This window comes from Aphelocoma coerulescens, chromosome 3, assembly GCF_041296385.1.
Source record: "Aphelocoma coerulescens isolate FSJ_1873_10779 chromosome 3, UR_Acoe_1.0, whole genome shotgun sequence".
Taxonomy (NCBI): Eukaryota; Metazoa; Chordata; class Aves; order Passeriformes; family Corvidae; genus Aphelocoma; species Aphelocoma coerulescens.
The window spans coordinates 124,442,503-124,465,503 of record NC_091016.1 but is presented as its reverse complement, the minus strand read 5'-3'; the positions used below and the strand labels follow the sequence as shown (position 1 = coordinate 124,465,503).

General features: G+C 53.9%; 2 protein-coding genes across 2 annotated transcripts in view; one reads left to right on the top strand and one right to left on the bottom strand.

Moving 5' to 3' along the window:
- ADCY3 (adenylate cyclase 3) overlaps positions 1–3,090 on the top strand; it is a 39,727-nt gene extending 36,637 nt beyond the window's left edge. The window contains exons 18-20 of the mRNA XM_069011881.1: positions 1,243–1,366; positions 1,449–1,573; positions 2,372–3,090. Of these exons, the coding sequence (XP_068867982.1) occupies positions 1,243–1,366; positions 1,449–1,573; positions 2,372–2,554 (432 nt within the window). The 3' untranslated portion in view covers positions 2,555–3,090. The remainder of the gene's footprint in view (positions 1–1,242; positions 1,367–1,448; positions 1,574–2,371) is intronic.
- Positions 3,091–3,944: 854 nt separating this feature from the next.
- Positions 3,945–23,001, bottom strand: part of CENPO (centromere protein O) — a 29,307-nt gene continuing 10,250 nt past the window's right edge. The window contains exons 2-7 of the mRNA XM_069011879.1: positions 14,040–14,192; positions 13,701–13,867; positions 13,449–13,557; positions 10,675–10,943; positions 8,639–8,813; positions 3,945–4,145 (exon numbers count right to left, since the gene is read on the bottom strand). Coding sequence (XP_068867980.1) covers positions 4,057–4,145; positions 8,639–8,813; positions 10,675–10,943; positions 13,449–13,557; positions 13,701–13,867; positions 14,040–14,133 — 903 coding nt within the window. The 5' untranslated portion in view covers positions 14,134–14,192 and the 3' untranslated portion in view covers positions 3,945–4,056. The remainder of the gene's footprint in view (positions 4,146–8,638; positions 8,814–10,674; positions 10,944–13,448; positions 13,558–13,700; positions 13,868–14,039; positions 14,193–23,001) is intronic.

Genomic DNA, 23,001 nt, shown 5'->3' with positions numbered 1-23,001 from the left:
TCCCATCCCCCTGTCCCATCCCCGTGTCCCATCCCAGTGTCCCATCCCAGTGTCCCATCCCCCTGTCCCATCTCCGTGTCCCATCTCCGTGTCCCATCTCCGTGTCCCATCCCCATGTCCCATCTCCCTGTCCCATCCCAGTGTCCCATCCCAGTGTCCCATCCCTGTGTCCCATCTCCGTGTCCCATCCCCGTGTCCCATCCCCATGTCCCACCTCCCTGTCCCATCCCTGTGTCCCATCTCCCTGTCCCCATCCCTGTGTCCCATCTCCGTGTCCCATTCCCATGTCCCATCCCCATGTCCCATCCCTGTGTTCCATCCCCATATCCCACCTCCCTGTCCCATCCCTGTGTCCCATCTCCGTGTCCCATCCCCGTGTCCCATCTCCCTGTCCCCATCCCTGTGTCCCATCCCCATGTCCCATCCCCATGTCCCATCCCCATGTCCCATCCCCGTGTCCCATCCCTGTGTTCCATCCCCATATCCCACCTCCCTGTCCCATCCCAGTGTCCCATCCCCCTGTCCCATCTCCGTGTCCCATCCCAGTGTCCCATCCCAGTGTCCCATCCCCCTATCCCATCTCCGTGTCCCATCTCTGTGTCCCATCCCCGTGTCCCATCCCCATGTCCCATCTCCCTGTCCCATCCCAGTGTCCCATCCCAGTGTCCCATCCCTGTGTCCCATCTCCGTGTCCCATCCCCGTGTCCCATCTCCCTGTCCCCATCCCTGTGTCCCATCCCCGTGTCCCATCCCCATATCCCACCTCCCTGTCCCATCCCAGTGTCCCATCTCCATCTCCCCATCCCTGTGTCCCATCCCCGTGTCCCATCTCCCTGTCCCCATCCCTGTGTCCCATCTCCGTGTCCCATTCCCATGTCCCATCCCCATGTCCCATCTCCATGTCCCATCCCCGTGTCCCATCCCCATATCCCACCTCCCTGTCCCATCCCAGTGTCCCATCCCCATGTCCCATCTCCCTGTCAACATCTCCGTGTCCCGTCTCCCTGTCCTCATCCCTGGATCCCATCCCTGTGTCCCATCTCCCTGTCCCCATCCCAGTGTCCCATCCCCATGTCCCATCTCCGTGTCCCATCCCGTGTCCCATTCCTGTGTCCCATCTCCATGCCCCATCTCCATGCCCCATCTCCCTGTCCCCATCCCGGTGTCCCATTCCCCATCTCCCCCAGCCGGGGAACGCCGGGAAAAGGCGGCAAAGGGCTGATTCCCGGCATTTCCGCGCAGAAGGAGCTGTCGGAGAAGGAGCGCTGGCAGCACTTGGCCGACCTGGCTGACTTCGCCCTGGCCATGAAGGTGACGCTGATGAACATCAACTACCAGTCCTTCAACAACTTCATGCTCCGCATAGGCAAGTCCGGGAATGCCGGGAATGCCGGGAACGCCGGGATACCCCGGGATGCCCCGGTGCCATCGGCGCGTGTCCCGCGCAGGGATGAACAAGGGCGCGGTGCTGGCCGGGGTCATCGGCGCCCGCAAGCCCCACTACGACATCTGGGGCAACACGGTCAACGTGGCCAGCAGGATGGAATCCACCGGAGTCATGGGGAACATCCAGGTGGGATCACGGCGGGAGCGGCGATCCGGGGGCGTGGAGCGCTCGGAACGGCCCAGGCTCGGGGGTGGGAAGGGGAAACCGGGGGGTTGGGAATGCCAGGAGAAGGTTGGGGATGGATGAGGAGCTGCTCCGAGGTGGGAAAGGCGTGGAACGGAGGAATGGGTTGGGTTCGTCCCAGCTCGGACTCCGTTCCCTATCCCAGGGGGCTCTGAACTTTCCCGGGATGCTCCCAGGGATCCGGGCATTCCCTGGGAATTCCAGGCCAGCCGGGAATCCCTTCCCAAGATCCCAGCCCGAGCTCCCCTTTCCCAGGGGAATCCCTCCATTCCCGCCTCTCCCAGCCTGGCATTGGATCCAGCCCCATCCCGACTCCTCTGCGGGAAGGAATTCCGGCCTCCAGGCCCTTCCCTGGCAATCTCGGCACTCCAGGAAGGGTCTCCCTTCCCTTTCCCATCCCCGACTCCCAGAAAAACCCCTGGGCATGGATTCGGAGCCTCCTGGATCCCAGAATCCCGGGATGCTTTGCCTGGGATCCACGCAGCTTCAATCCCATCCCATTCCCATCCCAGCACCTCCCCCGATGATCCCAGGCTGCTCCAGCCTTTCCTTGGGCACTGCCAGGGATCCGGGGGCATTCCCTGGGAATTCCAGCCCAGCCCATGCCAGGGAAAAATCCCTTCCTAAACTCGGCCCCCCCTCTCCTGGGCTGGGATCCGGCCGTTATTCCCAGCGGGGTTTTTCCCCGCTCCCACCCCAGGAAAGATTCCCGGTATCCCGGCGTCTCCGCTTCTCCCGCAGGTGGTGGAGGAGACGCACCTGATCCTGAAGGAATACGGATTCCGCTTCGTCCGGCGCGGCGCCGTCTACGTCAAGGGCAAAGGGGAGCTCCTGACCTTCTTCCTGAAGGGCCGGGAAAAACCGGGATCGTTCCTCGGAGCCGCCGCCGTGCCCCTGCCCCACCAGGTGCTGGAGAATTCCTGAGGATCCGCTGGCGCCACGGAAAACCCCTCGGGAATGTGGGATCCAAGCCCTTGGCACGGACCCTTCCCGGAGGTTTCGGGGGGGGGGGGTTGGATTCCGTGGGAAAGAGGGGAACGCGGATCCGGCTCCGGGGGCCGCGCCGCCGGCTTTTCCCGGGGTTTTCCGGGAGGAAGCGCCGCCGGACAGCAGGACTTGGAGTGGCGGCAGCAATTCCAGGAGATCCAAACTCAGGGATGGTTGGGAAGACTCCGCGTCTCTTCCGGGAGCGGGAGCGAATCCGGGATTTGCTGGGAATTGCCCCCGGATTCCTCCCGAAGCACAGCAGGGAGGAGCCGGGAGAGCTCGGATCCGGCTTGGATTTGGGGAAGAAGGGACGGGAATTGTGCGTTCCAGACCCGGGAATTCTATCGGAGAACCGATGGGTTTCCACTCGGGATCGGCGGCGCCGGGAACGGCGCCCGTGGAATGAGGGGAGCCGGGGGCATTCCCGGAGTTGGGATCGCTTTGAATAGAAGGAGTGGAATTCCAAAGCCTGATTGCCGCTTGCCGGCCTCCTTTGTTCCCGGGATACCGGGAGGGGCTCCAGCGCTGCTCCGAGGGGCTCTTGGGTTTGGAGGGATCCCGGAATGCTTTGGCTGGGATCCACCGAGCTTCAATCCCATCCCAGTCCCATCCCAGTCCCATCCCAGTCCCATCCCAGTCCCATCCCGGCACCTCCCCCGATGATCCCAGGCTGCTCCAGCCTTTCCTTGGACGCTCCCAGGGATCCGGGCATTCCCTGGGAATTCCAGCGCAGCCGGGAATCCCTTCCCAAGATCCCAGCCCGAGCTCCCCTTTCCCAGGGAAATCCCTCCATTCCCGCCTCTCCCAGCCTGGCATTGGATCCAGCCCCATCCCGACTCCTCTGCGGGAAGGAATTCCGGCCTCCAGGCCCTTCCCTGGCAATCTCGGCACTCCAGGAAGGGTCTCCCTTCCCTTTCCCATCCCCGACTCCCAGAAAAACCCCTGGGCATGGATTCGGAGCCTCCTGGATCCCAGAATCCCGGGATGCTTTGCCTGGGATCCACGCAGCTTCAATCCCATCCCATTCCCAGCCCGGCCCCTCCCCCGATGATCCCAGGCTGCTCCAGCCTTTCCTTGGGCACTGCCAGGGATCCGGGCATTCCCTGGGAATTCCAGCCCAGCCGGGAATTCCTTCCCAAGATCCCAGCCCAAGCTCCCCTTTCCCAGGGAAATCCCGCGGCTCCGGAGGCTCCTCCCGAGGGGGCGGCGCCAGAAGGTCCCGAACCCCGAAGGTTCCCCCAATTCCAGCCCCAATTCCCAGATTTTCCCAAGGTTTTTTGAAGATTCCAAAGGCTTTTATCCCCGAAAAAAACCCCAAATCCCAAAGTTTCCATCCAATTCCCAGATTTTATTCCCCAACCAATTCCCAAAGCCCGAATTTCCCCCCTCCCCCTCCCCATTCCCGGCTTTTCCACCTCTCCGGGAATTCCAGCGGCCGCTCAGGATCCCAAATCCGAGGATTGCAGGGCTCGGAACGCTCGGGGCAGCGCCAGGCGCCGGAAAAGCTCCGCGTGAGCCGCGGCCGCCTCTGGAAAAGCGGGATCAGGAATCAGGCGGGAAAGGAATTCCCGGAGCCGCCTTCCCCCCAAAAATCCCGCCCGTTTTCCCGGGGATCTGCTGGAATTGCCGGGGTCTGGAATTCCCAAATTCCCCAAAAATCCCCAAAGGAATTTTCCAGAGGAATTTCCCGCACGGGGAATAGGATTTTCCAATGGAATTTTGCGATGGAATTTCTCAATGGGGTTTCCCAATGGAGTTTTCCAATGGAATTTTCCAACGGAATTTCCCAATGGGATTCCCTCATGGAAAAGGATTTTTCCAAAGGAATTTTCCAAAGGAATTCCCTCAGGGAATAGGATTTTCCAAAGGAGTTTTCCAAGGGAATTTTCCAATGGAATTCTCTGATGGGATTCCCTCATGGAAAGGGAATTTCCCAAGGGAATTTTCCAAAGGAATTCCCTCACGGGAAGCGTTTCAGAGGGAGTTTCCTGCTGGAATTCCCTCATGGAAAAGGATTTTCCATGGGAATTTTCCAATGGAATTCTCTGATGGAATTCCCACATGGAAAAGGATCTTCCAATGGAATTTTTCTCACTGAATCTTCCAAAGGAATTTTCCAAAGGAATTCCCTCACGGAATAGGATTTTCCAAAGGAGTTTTCCAATGGAAGGAATTTTCCAAAGGAATTTCCCAAAGGAATTTCCCAATGGAATTTTTCCAATGGAGTTTCCCAATGGAATTCTCTCATGAAAAGGGAATTTCCCAAGGGAATTTTCCAGAGGAATTTCCCACAGGGAATAGGATTTTCCAAAGGAATTTTCCGATGGAAGGAATTTCCCAATGGAATTTTCCAATGGAATTTTCCAAAGGAATTCCCTCACGGGGAAGCGTTTTCCGAGGGAGTTTCCTGCTGGAATTCCCACATGGAAAAGGATTTTCCAAGGGAATTTTCCAAGGGAATTTTCCAAAGGAATTTCCCAATGGAATTTTTCCAATGGAGTTTCCCGATGGAATTCTCTCCTGAAAAGGGAATTTCCCAATGGAATTTTCCAAAGGAATTCCCTCACGGGAAGGGTTTTCCGAGGGAGTTTCCTGCTGGAATTCCCACATGGAGAAGGATTTTCCAAGGGAATTTTCCAATGGAATTTTCCAATGGGAAGAGTTTTCCCGATGGAATTTTCCTCACTGAAAGGGAATTTTCCAAAGGAATTTTCCAAAGGAATTCCCTCACGGAATAGGATTTTCCAAAGGAATTTTCCAACGGAAAGAATTTTCCAAAGGAATTTCCCAATGGAATTTTTCCAATGGAGTTTCCCAATGGAATTCTCTCATGGAAAGGGAATTTCCCATGGAATTTTCCAAAGGAATTCCCTCACGGGAAGCGTTTTCCGATGGAGTTTCCTGCTGGAATTCCCACATGGAGAAGGATTTTCCAAGGGAATTTTCCAATGGAATTCTCTGATGGAATTCCCACATGGAAAAGGATCTTCCAATGGAATTTTTCTCACTGAATCTTCCAAAGGAATTTTCCAAAGGAATTCCCTCACGGAATAGGATTTTCCAAAGGAGTTTTCCAATGGAAGGAATTTTCCAAAGGAATTTCCCAAAGGAATTTCCCAATGGAATTTTTCCAACGGAGTTTCCCAATGGAATTCTCTCATGAAAAGGGAATTTCCCAAGGGAATTTTCCAGAGGAATTTCCCACAGGGAATAGGATTTTCCAAAGGAATTTTCCGATGGAAGGAATTTCCCAATGGAATTTTCCAATGGAATTTTCCAAAGGAATTCCCTCACGGGGAAGCGTTTTCCGAGGGAGTTTCCTGCTGGAATTCCCACATGGAAAAGGAATTTTCCAAGGGAATTTTCCAAAGGAATTCCCTCAGGGAATAGGATTTTCCAAAGGAATTTTCCGATGGAAAGAATTTCCCAATGGAATTTCCCGATGGAATTTTTCCAATGGGAAGAGTTTTTCCAATGGAATTTTCCTGCTGGAATTCCTGCATGGAAAAGGAATTCCGATGGGATTTTCCAGCAGGATTCCCTCACGGGAAGCGGTTTCCAACAGGATTTTCCGATGGAATTTTCCCAATGGAATTTTCCTCTCACAGAAAGGGAATCCCAAGGGAATATTCCAATGGAAAGAGTTTTCCAATGGAATTTTCCGATGGAATTCCCACATGGAAAAGGATTTTCCAACGGAATTTTCCAAAGGGATTTTCCAAAGGAATTCCCTCATGGAAAAGGATTTTCCAAAGGAATTTTCCAAAGGAATTCCCTCATGGAAAAGGATTTTCCAAAGGAATTTTCCGATGGAAGGAGTTTCCCAATGCATTTTCCCAATGGAATTCCCTCATGGAATGGGAATTTTCCAAAGGAATTTTCCTCACAGAAAGGGAATTCCAATGGAATTTTCTGATGGAATTTCCCAAAGGAATTCCCTCCCGGGAAGCGTTTTCCGATGGAAATTTTCCAACGGGACTTTCCGATGGAATTTCCCTCACCGAAAGGGAATCCCAACCGAATTTTCCAGTGGAATTTTCCCGTCGGAATTCCTGCCCAGACAAGGAATTCCCATGGAATTTCCCGCTGGAATTCCCATTCCTGGCAGCATCCCCATCCCGAGCCGGAATCCCTTGGAATTCCCGCTCCCTCCTGGAAATTCCGTTGGAAAACCCGTTCCATTGAAAAAACTCCATCAGAGAATTCCATTGGAAAAGCCTTTTCCTTTGGAAAATTCCATTGGAAAATTCCATTGGAAAATTCCCTTGGGATTCCCTTTCAGTGAGGAAAATTCCATCGGAAAACTCTTCCCGGGAGGAAATTCCTTTGGAAAATTCCATTGGAAAATTCCCTTTCCATGCGGGAATTCCAGCAGGAAAATTCCATTGGAAAACTCTTCCCATTGGAAAATTCCATCGGAGAATTCCATTGGGAAATTCCATTGGGAAATTCCTTCCATCGGAAAATTCCCTTTGGAAAATCCTATTCCGTGAGGGAATTCCTTTGGAAAATTCCATTGGAAAATTCCATTGGAAAATCTTTTTCCATGCAGGAATTCCATCAGAGAATTCCATTGGAAAATTCCCTTGGAAAATCCTTCTCCATGTGGGAATTCCAGCAGGAAACTCCCTCGGAAACACTTCCTGTGAGGGAATTCCTTTGGAAAATTCCATTGGAAAACTCCATTGGAAAATCCTTTTCCATGCGGGAATTCCATCAGAAAATTCCATCGGAAAATTCCCTTGGAAAATCCTTTTCCATGAGGGAATTCCAGCAGGAAACTCCCTCGGAAATGCTTCCCGTGAAGGAATTCCTTTGGAAAATTCCATTGGGAAATTCCCTTTCCGTGAGGGAATCCCATCAGAGAATTCCATTGGAAAATTCCATCGGGAAATTCCTTCCATCGGAAAATTCCTTTGGAAAATCCTTTTCCGTGAGGGAATTCCTTTGGAAAATTCCCTTGGAAAATTCCTTCCATCGGAAAATTCCTTTGGAAAATCCTATTCCGTGAGGGAATTCCTTTGGAAAATTCCTTTGGAAGATTCAGCGAGAAAAATTCCATTGGAAGATCCTTTTCCATGTGGGAATTCCATCAGAGAATTCCATCGGAAAATTCCCTTGGAAAATCCTTCTCCATGTGGGAATTCCAGCAGGAAACTCCCTCGGAAAACGCTTCCCGTGAGGGAATTCCTTTGGAAAATTCCCTTGGGAAATTCCTTCTATTGGGAAATTCCTTTGGAAAATCCTATTCCGTGAGGGAATTCCTTTGGAAAATTCCCTTGAAAAATTCCTTTCGAAAATTCCTTTTCAGTGAGGAAAATTCCATCGGGAAGCTCTTCCCATTGGAAAATTCCATCAGAGAATTCCATTGGGAAATTCCCTTGGAAAATCCTTCTCCATGTGGGAATTCCTTTGGAAAATTCCATTGGAAAATTCCATTGGAAAATCCTTCTCCATGTGGGAATTCCAGCAGGAAACTCCATCGGAAAACGCTTCCCGTGAGGGAATTCCTTTGGAAAATTCCATTGGAAAATTCCATCGGAAATTCCCTTTCCATGAGGGAATCCCATCAGAGAATTCCATTGGAAAATTCCATCAGCAAACTCCATTGGGGAATTCCTTCCGTGAGCGAATCCCGTCGGAAAACTCCGCTGGAAAATTCCCTCGGGAAATTCCCTTTCCGTGAGGGAATCCCATGGGAAAATTCCGTTGGAAAATCCCATTTGGAAAACTCCCATCAGAGAATTCCTTTGGAAAATCCTTTTCCGTGAGGGAATTCCTTTGGAAAATTCCCCCTGGACAATTCCCTTGGACAATTCCCTTCCCCTGAGCGAATCCCATGGGAAAATCCCCCCGGGCAATTCCCATTCCGTGCAGGAATCCCCCCCACCCCCCCCCTCCCCTCCCCCCACCCCCCCATTCCCGCCGCCAATTCCCAAATTCCCAACCCCCCCCCCTCCCACCTCGGGAATGGTGGCCAGCGATCCCAAATCCCGAGAAATCCTCGGAATCGCCGCTCACCGGAGCCGGAGACGGCGACTTCCGAAGGGAGGCTCCGGCAGGGATCGGCGTAGAGGAGCCGCGCCCGGAAGGCGCCGCCGCCGCCGCTTTTCCCGGGAATTCCGTACCGGAAGCTCAGGAGGTTGCACAGGGAATTCCGACGGGGAATTCCTTGGATCCACTCGGAAAACTGCTCCTGGTGGAGGGGGAAATTCCAGGGAAGAGAGGGAAGAATTCCCGCTGGGAAAGGTTTGGTCGGGAATGGGAGGGTTTGGGATTCCGGGGTTTTTCCAGTTTGGGAAGGGGGGGAATTCCCGGGAAAATTCCAGCCTGGGGAGGTGGCGGCTCTTCCCGGTCTTTGGGATTCCCGATGCTTCCGAGGTCAAAAATCCGGGATTTGCCCGACAACCATCAGTGGGAAAAGGAGATCCAAGAGGTTCCTGAATTCCAGGGAATCCCCAAATCCAGGGATCCCATCCCAGGCCGGGAACGTCCAAATGCCCGGATTCGGGAATTCCCTGGGATTGCCGGGAATGTCGGCCGGAGATTTCTCGCAAAGGATTGGGATGGAGGATTTTGGGATTCCAGGAATTCCGGTGGGATTTGGGAGGGAGCGGGGGACAGGAGAGTGCTGGGATTCCGGAATCCTGGAATTCCGGGATGGGATCCACGCAGCTTCAATCCCATCCCATTCCCAGCCCGGCACCTCCCCCGATGATCCCAGGCTGCTCCAGCCTTTCCTTGGGCACTGCCAGGGATCCGGGCATTCCCTGGGAATTCCAGCCCATCCAGGAATTCCTTCCCAAGATCCCACCCCAAGCTCCCCTTTCCCACTGAATCCATTCCCTGTTTCCCATCCCTTTATCCCAAATCCCAGATCCCCTCCAGCCTCGGGAAGCGGCTCCGAGGGGAGAATTCCCGGGATAATTCCATCCCTGAGCTGCTGCAGGAAAGGCCCCTCCTTTTCCCAACCCTTGGGATTCCCAAAGCACTTCCAAGCCCCAAAAATCCGGGATTTGCCCGACAACAATCAGCGGGAAAAGGGAAATCTGGAGGCTCCAGAATTCCAGGGAATCCCCAAAATCCACCCAAACCTCGACCCTGCTCCGATCCAGGGATCCCATCCCAGGCCGGCCTCAAATCCCTGGATTCAGGAGAGCCCTGGGATTGCCGGGAACGCCGGCCGGAGATGTCTCAGCGAGGATCGGGATTGAGGATTTTGGGATGGAGCCGGGAATTGCGGTGGGATTTGGGATGGAGCGGGGAGAGGAGAAGCTGCACAGCAGGAGAGTGCTGGGATCCCGGGATCCCGGAATTCCAGCCGGGATTGGGTGGGACGGGACCTTCAATCCCATCCCATCCCGACCCCCCGGTGATCCCAGGTGGATCCAGCCTTTCCTTGGATGCTCCCAGGGATTCCCTGGGAATTCCAGCGCAGCCGGGAATCCCTTCCCAAGATCCCAGCCCGAGCTCCCCTTTCCCAGGGAAATCCCTCCATTCCCGCCTCTCCCAGCCTGGCATTGGATCCAGCCCCATCCCGACTCCTCTGCGGGAAGGAATTCCGGCCTCCAGGCCCTTCCCTGGCAATCTCGGCACTCCAGGAAGGGTCTCCCTTCCCTTTCCCATCCCCGACTCCCAGAAAAACCCCTGGGCATGGATTCGCAGCCTCCTGGATCCCAGAATCCCGGGATGCTTTGCCTGGGATCCACGCAGCTTCAATCCCATCCCATTCCCAGCCCGGCCCCTCCCCCGCTGATCCCAGGCTGCTCCAGCCTTTCCTTGGGCATTCCCAGGGATTCTCTGGGAATTCCAGCCCAGCCGGGAATCCCTTCCCAAGAACCCCCCCCCATTCCCACCGGGAAGCCATTCCCTGTTTCCCCTCTTCCCAAATCCCAGCTCTCCCGCTCTCCTTCCCCTCCGGAAAAGCCACCACAGATTTCCCTGGATCTCCCCCTTCCCCAAACCCCAAACCCCACCTCCACCTGGAAAACCCCAATTCCCACCCGGATCGAGGATCCCCGGCCCACATTCCCTACGGAATTCCCAACCCTTCCCACCTGGAATTGCTCCAGCTGGTGCCTCCTCCCCACGAAGGCGTTGAGGTGCTGGAAAAGGACATCCAGGAATCCCCGGAGATCCGAGGGCAGGAATTTCCGGGCGAGCTGCTCCAGGGGGATGAAGGGGGGGATGGAATGGCGCTGGATGCGGAATTCCCGGGATTCCGGCCGCGCCAGCAGCTCCAGGTGGAAGCGATCCAGGAAGGAGCCCTCGAAGGCCGTGCGGAAGGAGAAGGAGATGCCGTGCTTGGAGAGCTTCCCGCTGATCCCTGGGAATTCCGGGATAGGGAATGGGCCGGGGAATTCTCCGGGAATGCTTCGAGGGAGGGGGGGGGAGGGGGGAAGATTCCAGGGGTTTGGGGGGGGGAGGTGGCTGGTTCCCAGGAAAAATGGGGAATTCCCGAAGAAAAGTGGGGAATTCCCAAGGAAACCTCTCAATTCCCAAGGAAAAGTGTTTCGTTCCCAAGTTCCCCACCCCATTCCCATGGGAAACTCTCCAATTCCCAAGGAAAGCGCCTCATTCCCAAATTAACCCCCTCATTCCCAAGGAAAACTGGGGAATTCCCAAGGAAACCTCTCAATTCCCAAGGAAAAGTGTTTCGTTCCCAAGTTATCCACGTCATTCCCAAGGAAACGCTTTCATTCCCAAGGAAAGCGCCTCATTCCCAAATTCCCCACCTAATTCCCACATTACCCACCTCATTCCCCAGGAAAACTGCCTCATTCCCAAGGAAACTACACAATTCCCAAGGAAACTTCCCAATTCCCAAGGAAACTTCCCAATTCCCAAGGAAACTCCTGAATTCCCAAGGAAAATGCTCCAATTCCCAAGGAAACCACCTCATTCCCAAGGAAACCGCCCAATTCCCAAAGTGACTGCCTAATTCCCAAGAAAACTGCTTCATTCCCAAATTCTCGACCCAATTCCCAAGGAAAGTGCCTCATTCCCAAGGAAACCACCTCATTCCCAAGGAAACTCTTTAATTCCCAAGGAATCCACACAATTCCCAAGTTCCCCACCTCATTCCCATGGGAAACTCTCCAATTCCCAAGGAAAGCGCCTCATTCCCAAATTAACCCCCTCATTCCCACATTACCTGCCTCATTCCCAAGGACAACTGCCTCATTCCCAAGGAACCTGGTTAATTCCCAAGGAAAACGCTCCAATTCCCAAGGAAACCGCCCAATTCCCAAAGTGACTGCCTAATTCCCAAGAAAACTGCTTCATTCCCAAATTTTCTACCCAATTATTAAGTTCCCAACCTCATTCCCATAGGAAACTCTCCAAGGAAACCACCTCATTCCAAGGAAACTCCACTCTCCAAGGAAACTCTTCCCAAGGAAACCACCTCATTCCCAAATTAACCCCCTCATTCCCAAGGAAAACGCCTCATTCCCAAAAAAACCACCTCATTCCCAAGGAAACTCTTTAGTTCCCAAGGAATCCACACAATTCCCAAGTTCCCCACCTCATTCCCATGGGAAACTCTCCAATTCCCAAGGAAACTGCCTCATTCCCAAATTAACCCCCTCATTCCCAAGGAAATCACCTCATTCCCAAATTAACTGCCTCATTCCCAAGGAAACTCTTTAATTCCCAAGGAATCCACACAATTCCCAAGTTCCCCACCCCATTCCCAGGGGAAACTCTTTCATTCCCAAGGAAAGCGCCTCATTCCCAAATTAACCCCCTCATTCCCACATTACCTGCCTCATTCCCAAGGAAAACTGCCTCATTCCCAAGGAACCTGGTTAATTCCCAAGGAAAACGCTCCAATTCCCAAGGAAACCGCCCAATTCCCAAAGTGACTGCCTAATTCCCAAGAAAACTGCTTCATTCCCAAATTTTCTACCCAATTCCCAAGTTCCCAACCTCATTCCCATGGGAAACTCTCCAATTCCCAAGGAAACCACCTCATTCCCAAATTAACTCCCTCATTCCCAAGGAAACTCTGTAATTCCCAAGGAATCCACACAATTCCCAAGTTCCCCACCCCATTCCCATGGGAAACTCTCCAATTCCCAAGGAAACCGCCTCATTCCCAAATTAACCCCCGCATTCCCAAGGAAATCGCCTCATTCCCAAGGAAACCACCTCATTCCCAAAGAAAACTGCCTCATTCCCAAGGAATTAATGCAATTCCCAAGGAAACCGCCCAATTCCCAAGGAAACTCTTTCATTCCCAAGGAAAGCGCCTCATTCCCAAGGAAACTCCTGAATTCCCAAGGAAAACGTTCCAATTCCCAATTCCCAAGGGAAACTCTCCAATTCCCAAGGAAACCGCCTCATTCCCAAATTAACCCCCTCATTCCCAAGGAAACCACCCCATTCCCAAGGAAACTCTTTAGTTCCCAAGGAATCCACACAATTCCCAAGTTCCCCACCTCATTCCCATGGGAAACTCTCCAATTCCCAAGGAAAGTGCCTCATTCCCAAGGAAACTGCCTCATTCCCAAGGAAACCACCTCATTCCCAAGGAAACCACCTCATTCCCAAAGAAAACCGCCCAATTCCCAAAGAAAACCACCCAATTCCCAAGGAAACCCCCTCGTTCCCAAGGAATCCCCCCAATTCCCAACTCCCCCTCCTCATTCCCGAGGAATCCGCCCGATTCCCAAGAATTCCTTCCCTCGGATGACTTTTCCAGACTTTTCAGCCCAGAAATCCCAAGCCGGGAATTCCCGTTTTTCCAGCATCCCCCCCCCCACCCCAAAGGCTCCGATCCCTCGGGAATTCCAGCCTCCATTCCCAAAATCCAGCAGATCCCAGTTACCTGTCAGCTGGAAAACCTGGAGCAGCTCCCGGAGATTCCTGATTTTCCACTCCAGCACCTCCCGAGGCTTGGGAAGAGCCGGATCCGAGGGAATTCCATCTTTTCCAAGCTGCTCCAAAACCCGGGAGAGAGGAGAGCTCAGCCAAAAATCCCTGGAAAAAACCTCAAAGCTCATCCCAAAGTGGGAATTCCCAAGGATGGAGCAGCCAAGATTTCCTTGGAAAACTCCTCCTGGAATTCCTCCCTCACCACCTTTTCCAGCAGCTCCAGTTTTTCCCGGAGTTGATCCCGCCGGAGCCGCAATTCCCGGATTTTGGATTTTAGGAAAGCCGATTTCTCTTCCCGCCTTTCCTTCTCTTCCTGCTCCACCGCTTCCCGGTGCGCCCGGAATTCCAACATTTCCAGGTGGGCCAACACTCCTGGAAAAACGGGATAAGCCCCCCCCAAAATTCCAAGAGGGAATGGCGAAACGAAGGGAAAATCCACGGGAAAAAAAATAAAACCCCAAATCAACCCCGCTTGGGATCGTTTTTCCAAAGGGTGGATTTTTGGGAATTCTTGGGAATCGAGGCCGCGTTCCCAAGGACTCACCCAGTGGGAATTCCCGGTTCCCGTCCTCATTCCCGTTCTTTTCCCGCTCTCCAAGAGAGGAGGGAGATTCCCGCTTTTCTTCGCCGGGATCCATCCCTCGGGAATGTTGGGGAACACCTGGAGCGATCCCAGAGCGGGAGAATCCTGAAGGATCTGGAAAGAGATGGAAGAAATCCCATGGAATTCCCATAAATGTGGGGATTGTGGTGTTTTGGTCACGGGGAAAAGGGGCCGGGAATTTGGGAAGGGGGAGGGAATTTTGGGAATGGAGGGGGGGGGGAGAAGGGAGGGGAGAGGGAGAGGGATGATCCCACAGGGAAGGACAGGGATGATCCCATGGGAAGGACAGGGATGATCCCATGGGAAGGACAGGGATGATCCCAAGGAAGGACAGGGATGATCCCATGGGAAGGACAGGGATGATCCCACAGGGAAGGACAGGGATGATCCCAAAGAAGGACAGGGATGATCCCAAGGGAAGGACAGGGATGATCCCATGGAAGGACAGGGATGATCCCAAAGAAGGACAGGGATGATCCCATGGAAGGACAGGGATGATCCCAAGGAAGGACAGGGATGATCCCATGGAAGGACAGGGATGATCCCATGGGAAGGACAGGGATGATCCCAAGGAAGGACAGGGATGATCCCACAGGGAAGGACAGGGATGATCCCAATGAAGGACAGGGATGATCCCAAAGAAGGACAGGGATGATCCCATGGGAAGGACAGGGATGATCCCAAAGAAGGACAGGGATGATCCCAAAGAAGGACAGGGATGATCCCATGGAAGGACAGGGATGATCCCAAGGAAGGACAGGGATGATCCCATGGGAAGGACAGGGATGATCCCAAAGAAGGACAGGGATGATCCCAAGGAAGGACAGGGATGATCCCACAGGGAAGGACAGGGATGATCCCACAGGGAAGGACAGGGATGATCCCAATGAAGGACAGGGATGATCCCAAGGAAGGACAGGGATGATCCCACAGGGAAGGACAGGGATGATCCCATGGAAGGACAGGGATGATCCCACAGGGAAGGACAGGGATGATCCCATGGAAGGACAGGGATGATCCCAAAGAAGGACAGGGATGATCCCATGGAAGGACAGGGATGATCCCATGGGAAGGACAGGGATGATCCCATGGGAGGACAGGGATGATCCCAAGGAAGGACAGGGATGATCCCAAGGGAAGGACAGGGATGATCCCAAAGAAGGACAGGGATGATCCCAAAGAAGGACAGGGATGATCCCACAGGGAAGGACAGGGATGATCCCAAAGAAGGACAGGGATGATCCCATGGGAAGGACAGGGATGATCCCAAGGAAGGACAGGGATGATCCCATAGGAAGGACAGGGAAGACCCCAATGAAGGTCAGGGATGATCCCACAGGGAAGGACAGGGATGATCCCAAGGAAGGACAGGGATGATCCCATGGGAAGGACAGGGATGATCCCAAAGAAGGACAGGGATGATCCCAAGGAAGGACAGGGATGATCCCATGGGAAGGACAGGGATGATCCCATGGGAAGGACAGGGATGATCCCAAAGAAGGACAGGGATGATCCCAATGAAGGACAGGGATGATCCCAAGGGAAGGACAGGGATGATCCCACAGGGAAGGACAGGGATGATCCCATGGAAGGACAGGGATGATCCCAATGAAGGACAGGGATGATCCCATGGGAAGGACAGGGATGATCCCAATGAAGGACAGGGATGATCCCACAGGGAAGGACAGGGATGATCCCATGGGAAGGACAGGGATGATCCCAAAGAAGGACAGGGATGATCCCATGGGAAGGACAGGGATGATCCCAAAGAAGGACAGGGATGATCCCAAAGAAGGACAGGGATGATCCCATGGGAAGGACAGGGATGATCCCAAGGAAGGACAGGGATGATCCCATGGGAAGGACAGGGATGATCCCATGGGAAGGACAGGGATGATCCCAAAGAAGGACAGGGATGATCCCAATGAAGGACAGGGATGATCCCAAGGAAGGACAGGGATGATCCCAATGAGGGACAGGGATGATCCCAAAGAAGGACAGGGATGATCCCATGGGAAGGACAGGGATGATCCCAAAGGGAAGGACAGGGATGATCCCAAGGGAAGGACAGGGATGATCCCATGGGAAGGACAGGGATGATCCCACAGGGAAGGACAGGGATGATCCCAAAGAAGGACAGGGATGATCCCACAGGGAAGGACAGGGATGATCCCAAGGAAGGACAGGGATGATCCCAAGGAAGGACAGGGATGATCCCATGGGAAGGACAGGGATGATCCCAAAGAAGGACAGGGATGATCCCAAGGAAGGACAGGGATGATCCCAATGAGGGACAGGGATGATCCCAAAGAAGGACAGGGATGATCCCAAGGAAGGACAGGGATGATCCCAAGGGAAGGACAGGGATGATCCCATGGGAAGGACAGGGATGATCCCAAAGAAGGACAGGGATGATCCCAAGGAAGGACAGGGATGATCCCAAAGAAGGACAGGGATGATCCCATGGGAAGGACAGGGATGATCCCATGGGAAGGACAGGGATGATCCCAAAGAAGGACAGGGATGATCCCAAAGAAGGACAGGGATGATCCCAAGGAAGGACAGGGATGATCCCATGGAAGGACAGGGATGATCCCAAAGAAGGACAGGGATGATCCCAAGGGAAGGACAGGGATGATCCCAAGGGAAGGACAGGGATGATCCCAAAGAAGGACAGGGATGATCCCATGGGAAGGACAGGGATGATCCCATGGGAAGGACAGGGATGATCCCAAAGAAGGACAGGGATGATCCCAAGGGAAGGACAGGGATGATCCCAAGGAAGGACAGGGATGATCCCAAGGGAAGGACAGGGATGATCCCAAAGAAGGACAGGGATGATCCCATGGAAGGACAGGGATGATCCCAAGGGAAGGACAGGGATGATCCCAAGGAAGGACAGGGATGATCCCACAGGGAAGGACAGGGATGATCCCAAAGAAGGACAGGGATGATCCCACAGGGAAGGACAGGGATGATCCCATGGAAGGACAGGGATGATCCCATGGGAAGGACAGGGATGATCCCAAAGAAGGACAGGGATGATCCCAAGGAAGGACAGGGATGATCCCACAGGGAAGGACAGGGATGATCCCACAGGGAAGGACAGGGATGATCCCAATGAAGGACAGGGATGATCCCAAGGAAGGACAGGGATGATCCCACAGGGAAGGACAGGGATGATCCCATGGAAGGACAGGGATGATCCCACAGGGAAGGACAGGGATGATCCCATGGAAGGACAGGGATGATCCCAAAGAAGGACAGGGATGATCCCATGGAAGGACAGGGATGATCCCATGGGAAGGACAGGGATGATCCCATGGGAGGACAGGGATGATCCCAAGGAAGGACAGGGATGATCCCAAGGGAAGGACAGGGATGATCCCAAAGAAGGACAGGGATGATCCCACAGGGAAGGACAGGGATGATCCCAAAGAAGGACAGGGATGATCCCATGGGAAGGACAGGGATGATCCCAAGGAAGGACAGGGATGATCCCATAGGAAGGACAGGGAAGACCCCAATGAAGGTCAGGGATGATCCCACAGGGAAGGACAGGGATGATCCCAAGGAAGGACAGGGATGATCCCATGGGAAGGACAGGGATGATCCCAAAGAAGGACAGGGATGATCCCAAGGAAGGACAGGGATGATCCCATGGGAAGGACAGGGATGATCCCATGGGAAGGACAGGGATGATCCCAAAGAAGGACAGGGATGATCCCAATGAAGGACAGGGATGATCCCAAGGGAAGGACAGGGATGATCCCACAGGGAAGGACAGGGATGATCCCATGGAAGGACAGGGATGATCCCAATGAAGGACAGGGATGATCCCATGGGAAGGACAGGGATGATCCCAATGAAGGACAGGGATGATCCCACAGGGAAGGACAGGGATGATCCCATGGGAAGGACAGGGATGATCCCAAAGAAGGACAGGGATGATCCCATGGGAAGGACAGGGATGATCCCAAAGAAGGACAGGGATGATCCCATGGGAAGGACAGGGATGATCCCAAGGAAGGACAGGGATGATCCCATGGGAAGGACAGGGATGATCCCATGGGAAGGACAGGGATGATCCCAAAGAAGGACAGGGATGATCCCAATGAAGGACAGGGATGATCCCAAGGAAGGACAGGGATGATCCCAAAGAAGGACAGGGATGATCCCATGGGAAGGACAGGGATGATCCCAAAGGGAAGGACAGGGATGATCCCAAGGGAAGGACAGGGATGATCCCATGGGAAGGACAGGGATGATCCCACAGGGAAGGACAGGGATGATCCCAAAGAAGGACAGGGATGATCCCACAGGGAAGGACAGGGATGATCCCAAGGAAGGACAGGGATGATCCCAAGGAAGGACAGGGATGATCCCATGGGAAGGACAGGGATGATCCCAAAGAAGGACAGGGATGATCCCAAGGAAGGACAGGGATGATCCCAATGAGGGACAGGGATGATCCCAAAGAAGGACAGGGATGATCCCAAGGAAGGACAGGGATGATCCCAAGGGAAGGACAGGGATGATCCCATGGGAAGGACAGGGATGATCCCAAAGAAGGACAGGGATGATCCCAAGGAAGGACAGGGATGATCCCAAAGAAGGACAGGGATGATCCCATGGGAAGGACAGGGATGATCCCATGGGAAGGACAGGGATGATCCCAAAGAAGGACAGGGATGATCCCAAGGAAGGACAGGGATGATCCCATGGAAGGACAGGGATGATCCCATGGGAAGGACAGGGATGATCCCAAAGAAGGACAGGGATGATCCCAAGGGAAGGACAGGGATGATCCCAAGGAAGGACAGGGATGATCCCAAGGGAAGGACAGGGATGATCCCAAAGAAGGACAGGGATGATCCCATGGAAGGACAGGGATGATCCCAAGGGAAGGACAGGGATGATCCCAAGGAAGGACAGGGATGATCCCACAGGGAAGGACAGGGATGATCCCAAAGAAGGACAGGGATGATCCCACAGGGAAGGACAGGGATGATCCCATGGAAGGACAGGGATGATCCCATGGGAAGGACAGGGATGATCCCAAAGAAGGACAGGGATGATCCCATGGGAAGGACAGGGATGATCCCACAGGGAAGGACAGGGATGATCCCAAGGAAGGACAGGGATGATCCCAAAGAAGGACAGGGATGATCCCATGGGAAGGACAGGGAAGATCCCAAGGAAGGACAGGGATGATCCCATGGAAGGACAGGGATGATCCCATGGAAGGACAGGGATGATCCCACAGGGAAGGACAGGGATGATCCCACAGGGAAGGACAGGGATGATCCCAAAGAAGGACAGGGATGATCCCAAGGAAGGACAGGGATGATCCCAAGGAAGGACAGGGATGATCCCATGGGAAGGACAGGGATGATCCCAAAGAAGGACAGGGATGATCCCAAAGAAGGACAGGGATGATCCCAAGGGAAGGACAGGGATGATCCCATGGGAAGGACAGGGATGATCCCATGGGAAGGACAGGGATGATCCCAAGGAAGGACAGGGATGATCCCAAGGAAGGACAAGGATGATCCCATGGAAGGACAGGGATGATCCCAAGGAAGGACAGGGATGATCCCAAAGAAGGACAGGGATGATCCCATGGGAAGGACAGGGATGATCCCACAGGGAAGGACAGGGATGATCCCAAGGGAAGGACAGGGATGATCCCACAGGGAAGGACAGGGATGATCCCAAAGAAGGACAGGGATGATCCCAAAGAAGGACAGGGATGATCCCATGGGAAGGACAGGGATGATCCCAAGGAAGGACAGGGATGATCCCATGGGAAGGACAGGGATGATCCCAAAGAAGGACAGGGATGATCCCATGGAAGGACAGGGATGATCCCAAGGAAGGACAGGGATGATCCCAAAGAAGGACAGGGATGATCCCAAGGAAGGACAGGGATGATCCCAAGGGAAGGACAGGGATGATCCCATGGGAAGGACAGGGATGATCCCAAAGAAGGACAGGGATGATCCCAAGGAAGGACAGGGATGATCCCATGGGAAGGACAGGGATGATCCCAAAGAAGGACAGGGATGATCCCACAGGGAAGGACAGGGATGATCCCATGGGAAGGACAGGGATGATCCCAAAGAAGGACAGGGATGATCCCAAGGAAGGACAGGGATGATCCCAAAGAAGGACAGGGATGATCCCATGGGAAGGACAGGGATGATCCCATGGGAAGGACAGGGATGATCCCAAAGAAGGACAGGGATGATCCCAAAGAAGGACAGGGATGATCCCAAGGAAGGACAGGGATGATCCCATGGAAGGACAGGGATGATCCCAAAGAAGGACAGGGATGATCCCAAGGGAAGGACAGGGATGATCCCAAGGGAAGGACAGGGATGATCCCAAAGAAGGACAGGGATGATCCCATGGGAAGGACAGGGATGATCCCATGGGAAGGACAGGGATGATCCCAAAGAAGGACAGGGATGATCCCAAGGGAAGGACAGGGATGATCCCAAGGAAGGACAGGGATGATCCCAAGGGAAGGACAGGGATGATCCCAAAGAAGGACAGGGATGATCCCATGGAAGGACAGGGATGATCCCAAGGGAAGGACAGGGATGATCCCAAGGAAGGACAGGGATGATCCCACAGGGAAGGACAGGGATGATCCCAAAGAAGGACAGGGATGATCCCACAGGGAAGGACAGGGATGATCCCATGGAAGGACAGGGATGATCCCATGGGAAGGACAGGGATGATCCCAAAGAAGGACAGGGATGATCCCATGGGAAGGACAGGGATGATCCCACAGGGAAGGACAGGGATGATCCCAAGGAAGGACAGGGATGATCCCAAAGAAGGACAGGGATGATCCCATGGGAAGGACAGGGAAGATCCCAAGGAAGGACAGGGATGATCCCATGGAAGGACAGGGATGATCCCATGGAAGGACAGGGATGATCCCACAGGGAAGGACAGGGATGATCCCACAGGGAAGGACAGGGATGATCCCAAAGAAGGACAGGGATGATCCCAAGGAAGGACAGGGATGATCCCAAGGAAGGACAGGGATGATCCCATGGGAAGGACAGGGATGATCCCAAAGAAGGACAGGGATGATCCCAAAGAAGGACAGGGATGATCCCAAGGGAAGGACAGGGATGATCCCATGGGAAGGACAGGGATGATCCCATGGGAAGGACAGGGATGATCCCACAGGGAAGGACAGGGATGATCCCAAGGGAAGGACAGGGATGATCCCACAGGGAAGGACAGGGATGATCCCAAAGAAGGACAGGGATGATCCCAAAGAAGGACAGGGATGATCCCATGGGAAGGACAGGGATGATCCCAAGGAAGGACAGGGATGATCCCATGGGAAGGACAGGGATGATCCCAAAGAAGGACAGGGATGATCCCATGGAAGGACAGGGATGATCCCAAGGAAGGACAGGGATGATCCCAAAGAAGGACAGGGATGATCCCATGGGAAGGACAGGGATGATCCCACAGGGAAGGACAGGGATGATCCCAAGGGAAGGACAGGGATGATCCCACAGGGAAGGACAGGGATGATCCCAAAGAAGGACAGGGATGATCCCAAAGAAGGACAGGGATGATCCCATGGGAAGGACAGGGATGATCCCAAGGAAGGACAGGGATGATCCCATGGGAAGGACAGGGATGATCCCAAAGAAGGACAGGGATGATCCCATGGAAGGACAGGGATGATCCCAAGGAAGGACAGGGATGATCCCAAAGAAGGACAGGGATGATCCCAAGGAAGGACAGGGATGATCCCAAGGGAAGGACAGGGATGATCCCATGGGAAGGACAGGGATGATCCCAAAGAAGGACAGGGATGATCCCAAGGAAGGACAGGGATGATCCCATGGGAAGGACAGGGATGATCCCAAAGAAGGACAGGGATGATCCCACAGGGAAGGACAGGGATGATCCCATGGGAAGGACAGGGATGATCCCAAGGGAAGGACAGGGATGATCCCAAAGAAGGACAGGGATGATCCCATGGAAGGACAGGGATGATCCCATGGGAAGGACAGGGATGATCCCAATGAAGGACAGGGATGATCCCAAGGGAAGGACAGGGATGATCCCATGGGAAGGACAGGGATGATCCCAAGGAAGGACAGGGATGATCCCAAGGAAGGACAGGGATGATCCCAAGGGAAGGACAGGGATGATCCCAAAGAAGGACAGGGATGATCCCAAGGAAGGACAGGGATGATCCCAAAGAAGGACAGGGATGATCCCAAGGAAGGACAGGGATGATCCCATGGGAAGGACAGGGATGATCCCAAAGAAGGACAGGGATGATCCCATGGGAAGGACAGGGATGATCCCAAAGAAGGACAGGGATGATCCCAAGGAAGGACAGGGATGATCCCAAAGAAGGACAGGGATGATCCCATGGGAAGGACAGGGATGATCCCAAAGAAGGACAGGGATGATCCCATGGGAAGGACAGGGATGATCCCATGGAAGGACAGGGATGATCCCAAGGAAGGACAGGGATGATCCCATGGGAAGGACAGGGATGATCCCAAAGAAGGACAGGGATGATCCCAAGGAAGGACAGGGATGATCCCATGGGAAGGACAGGGATGATCCCATGGGAAGGACAGGGATGATCCCAAGGAAGGACAGGGATGATCCCATGGGAAGGACAGGGATGATCCCAAGGAAGGACAGGGATGATCCCATGGGAAGGACAGGGATGATCCCAAGGAAGGACAGGGATGATCCCACAAGGAAGGACAGGGATGATCCCATGGAAGGACAGGGATGATCCCAAGGAAGGACAGGGATGATCCCATGGAAGGACAGGGATGATCCCAAGGCAGGACAGGGATGATCCCATGGGAAGGACAGGGATGATCCCATGGAAGGACAG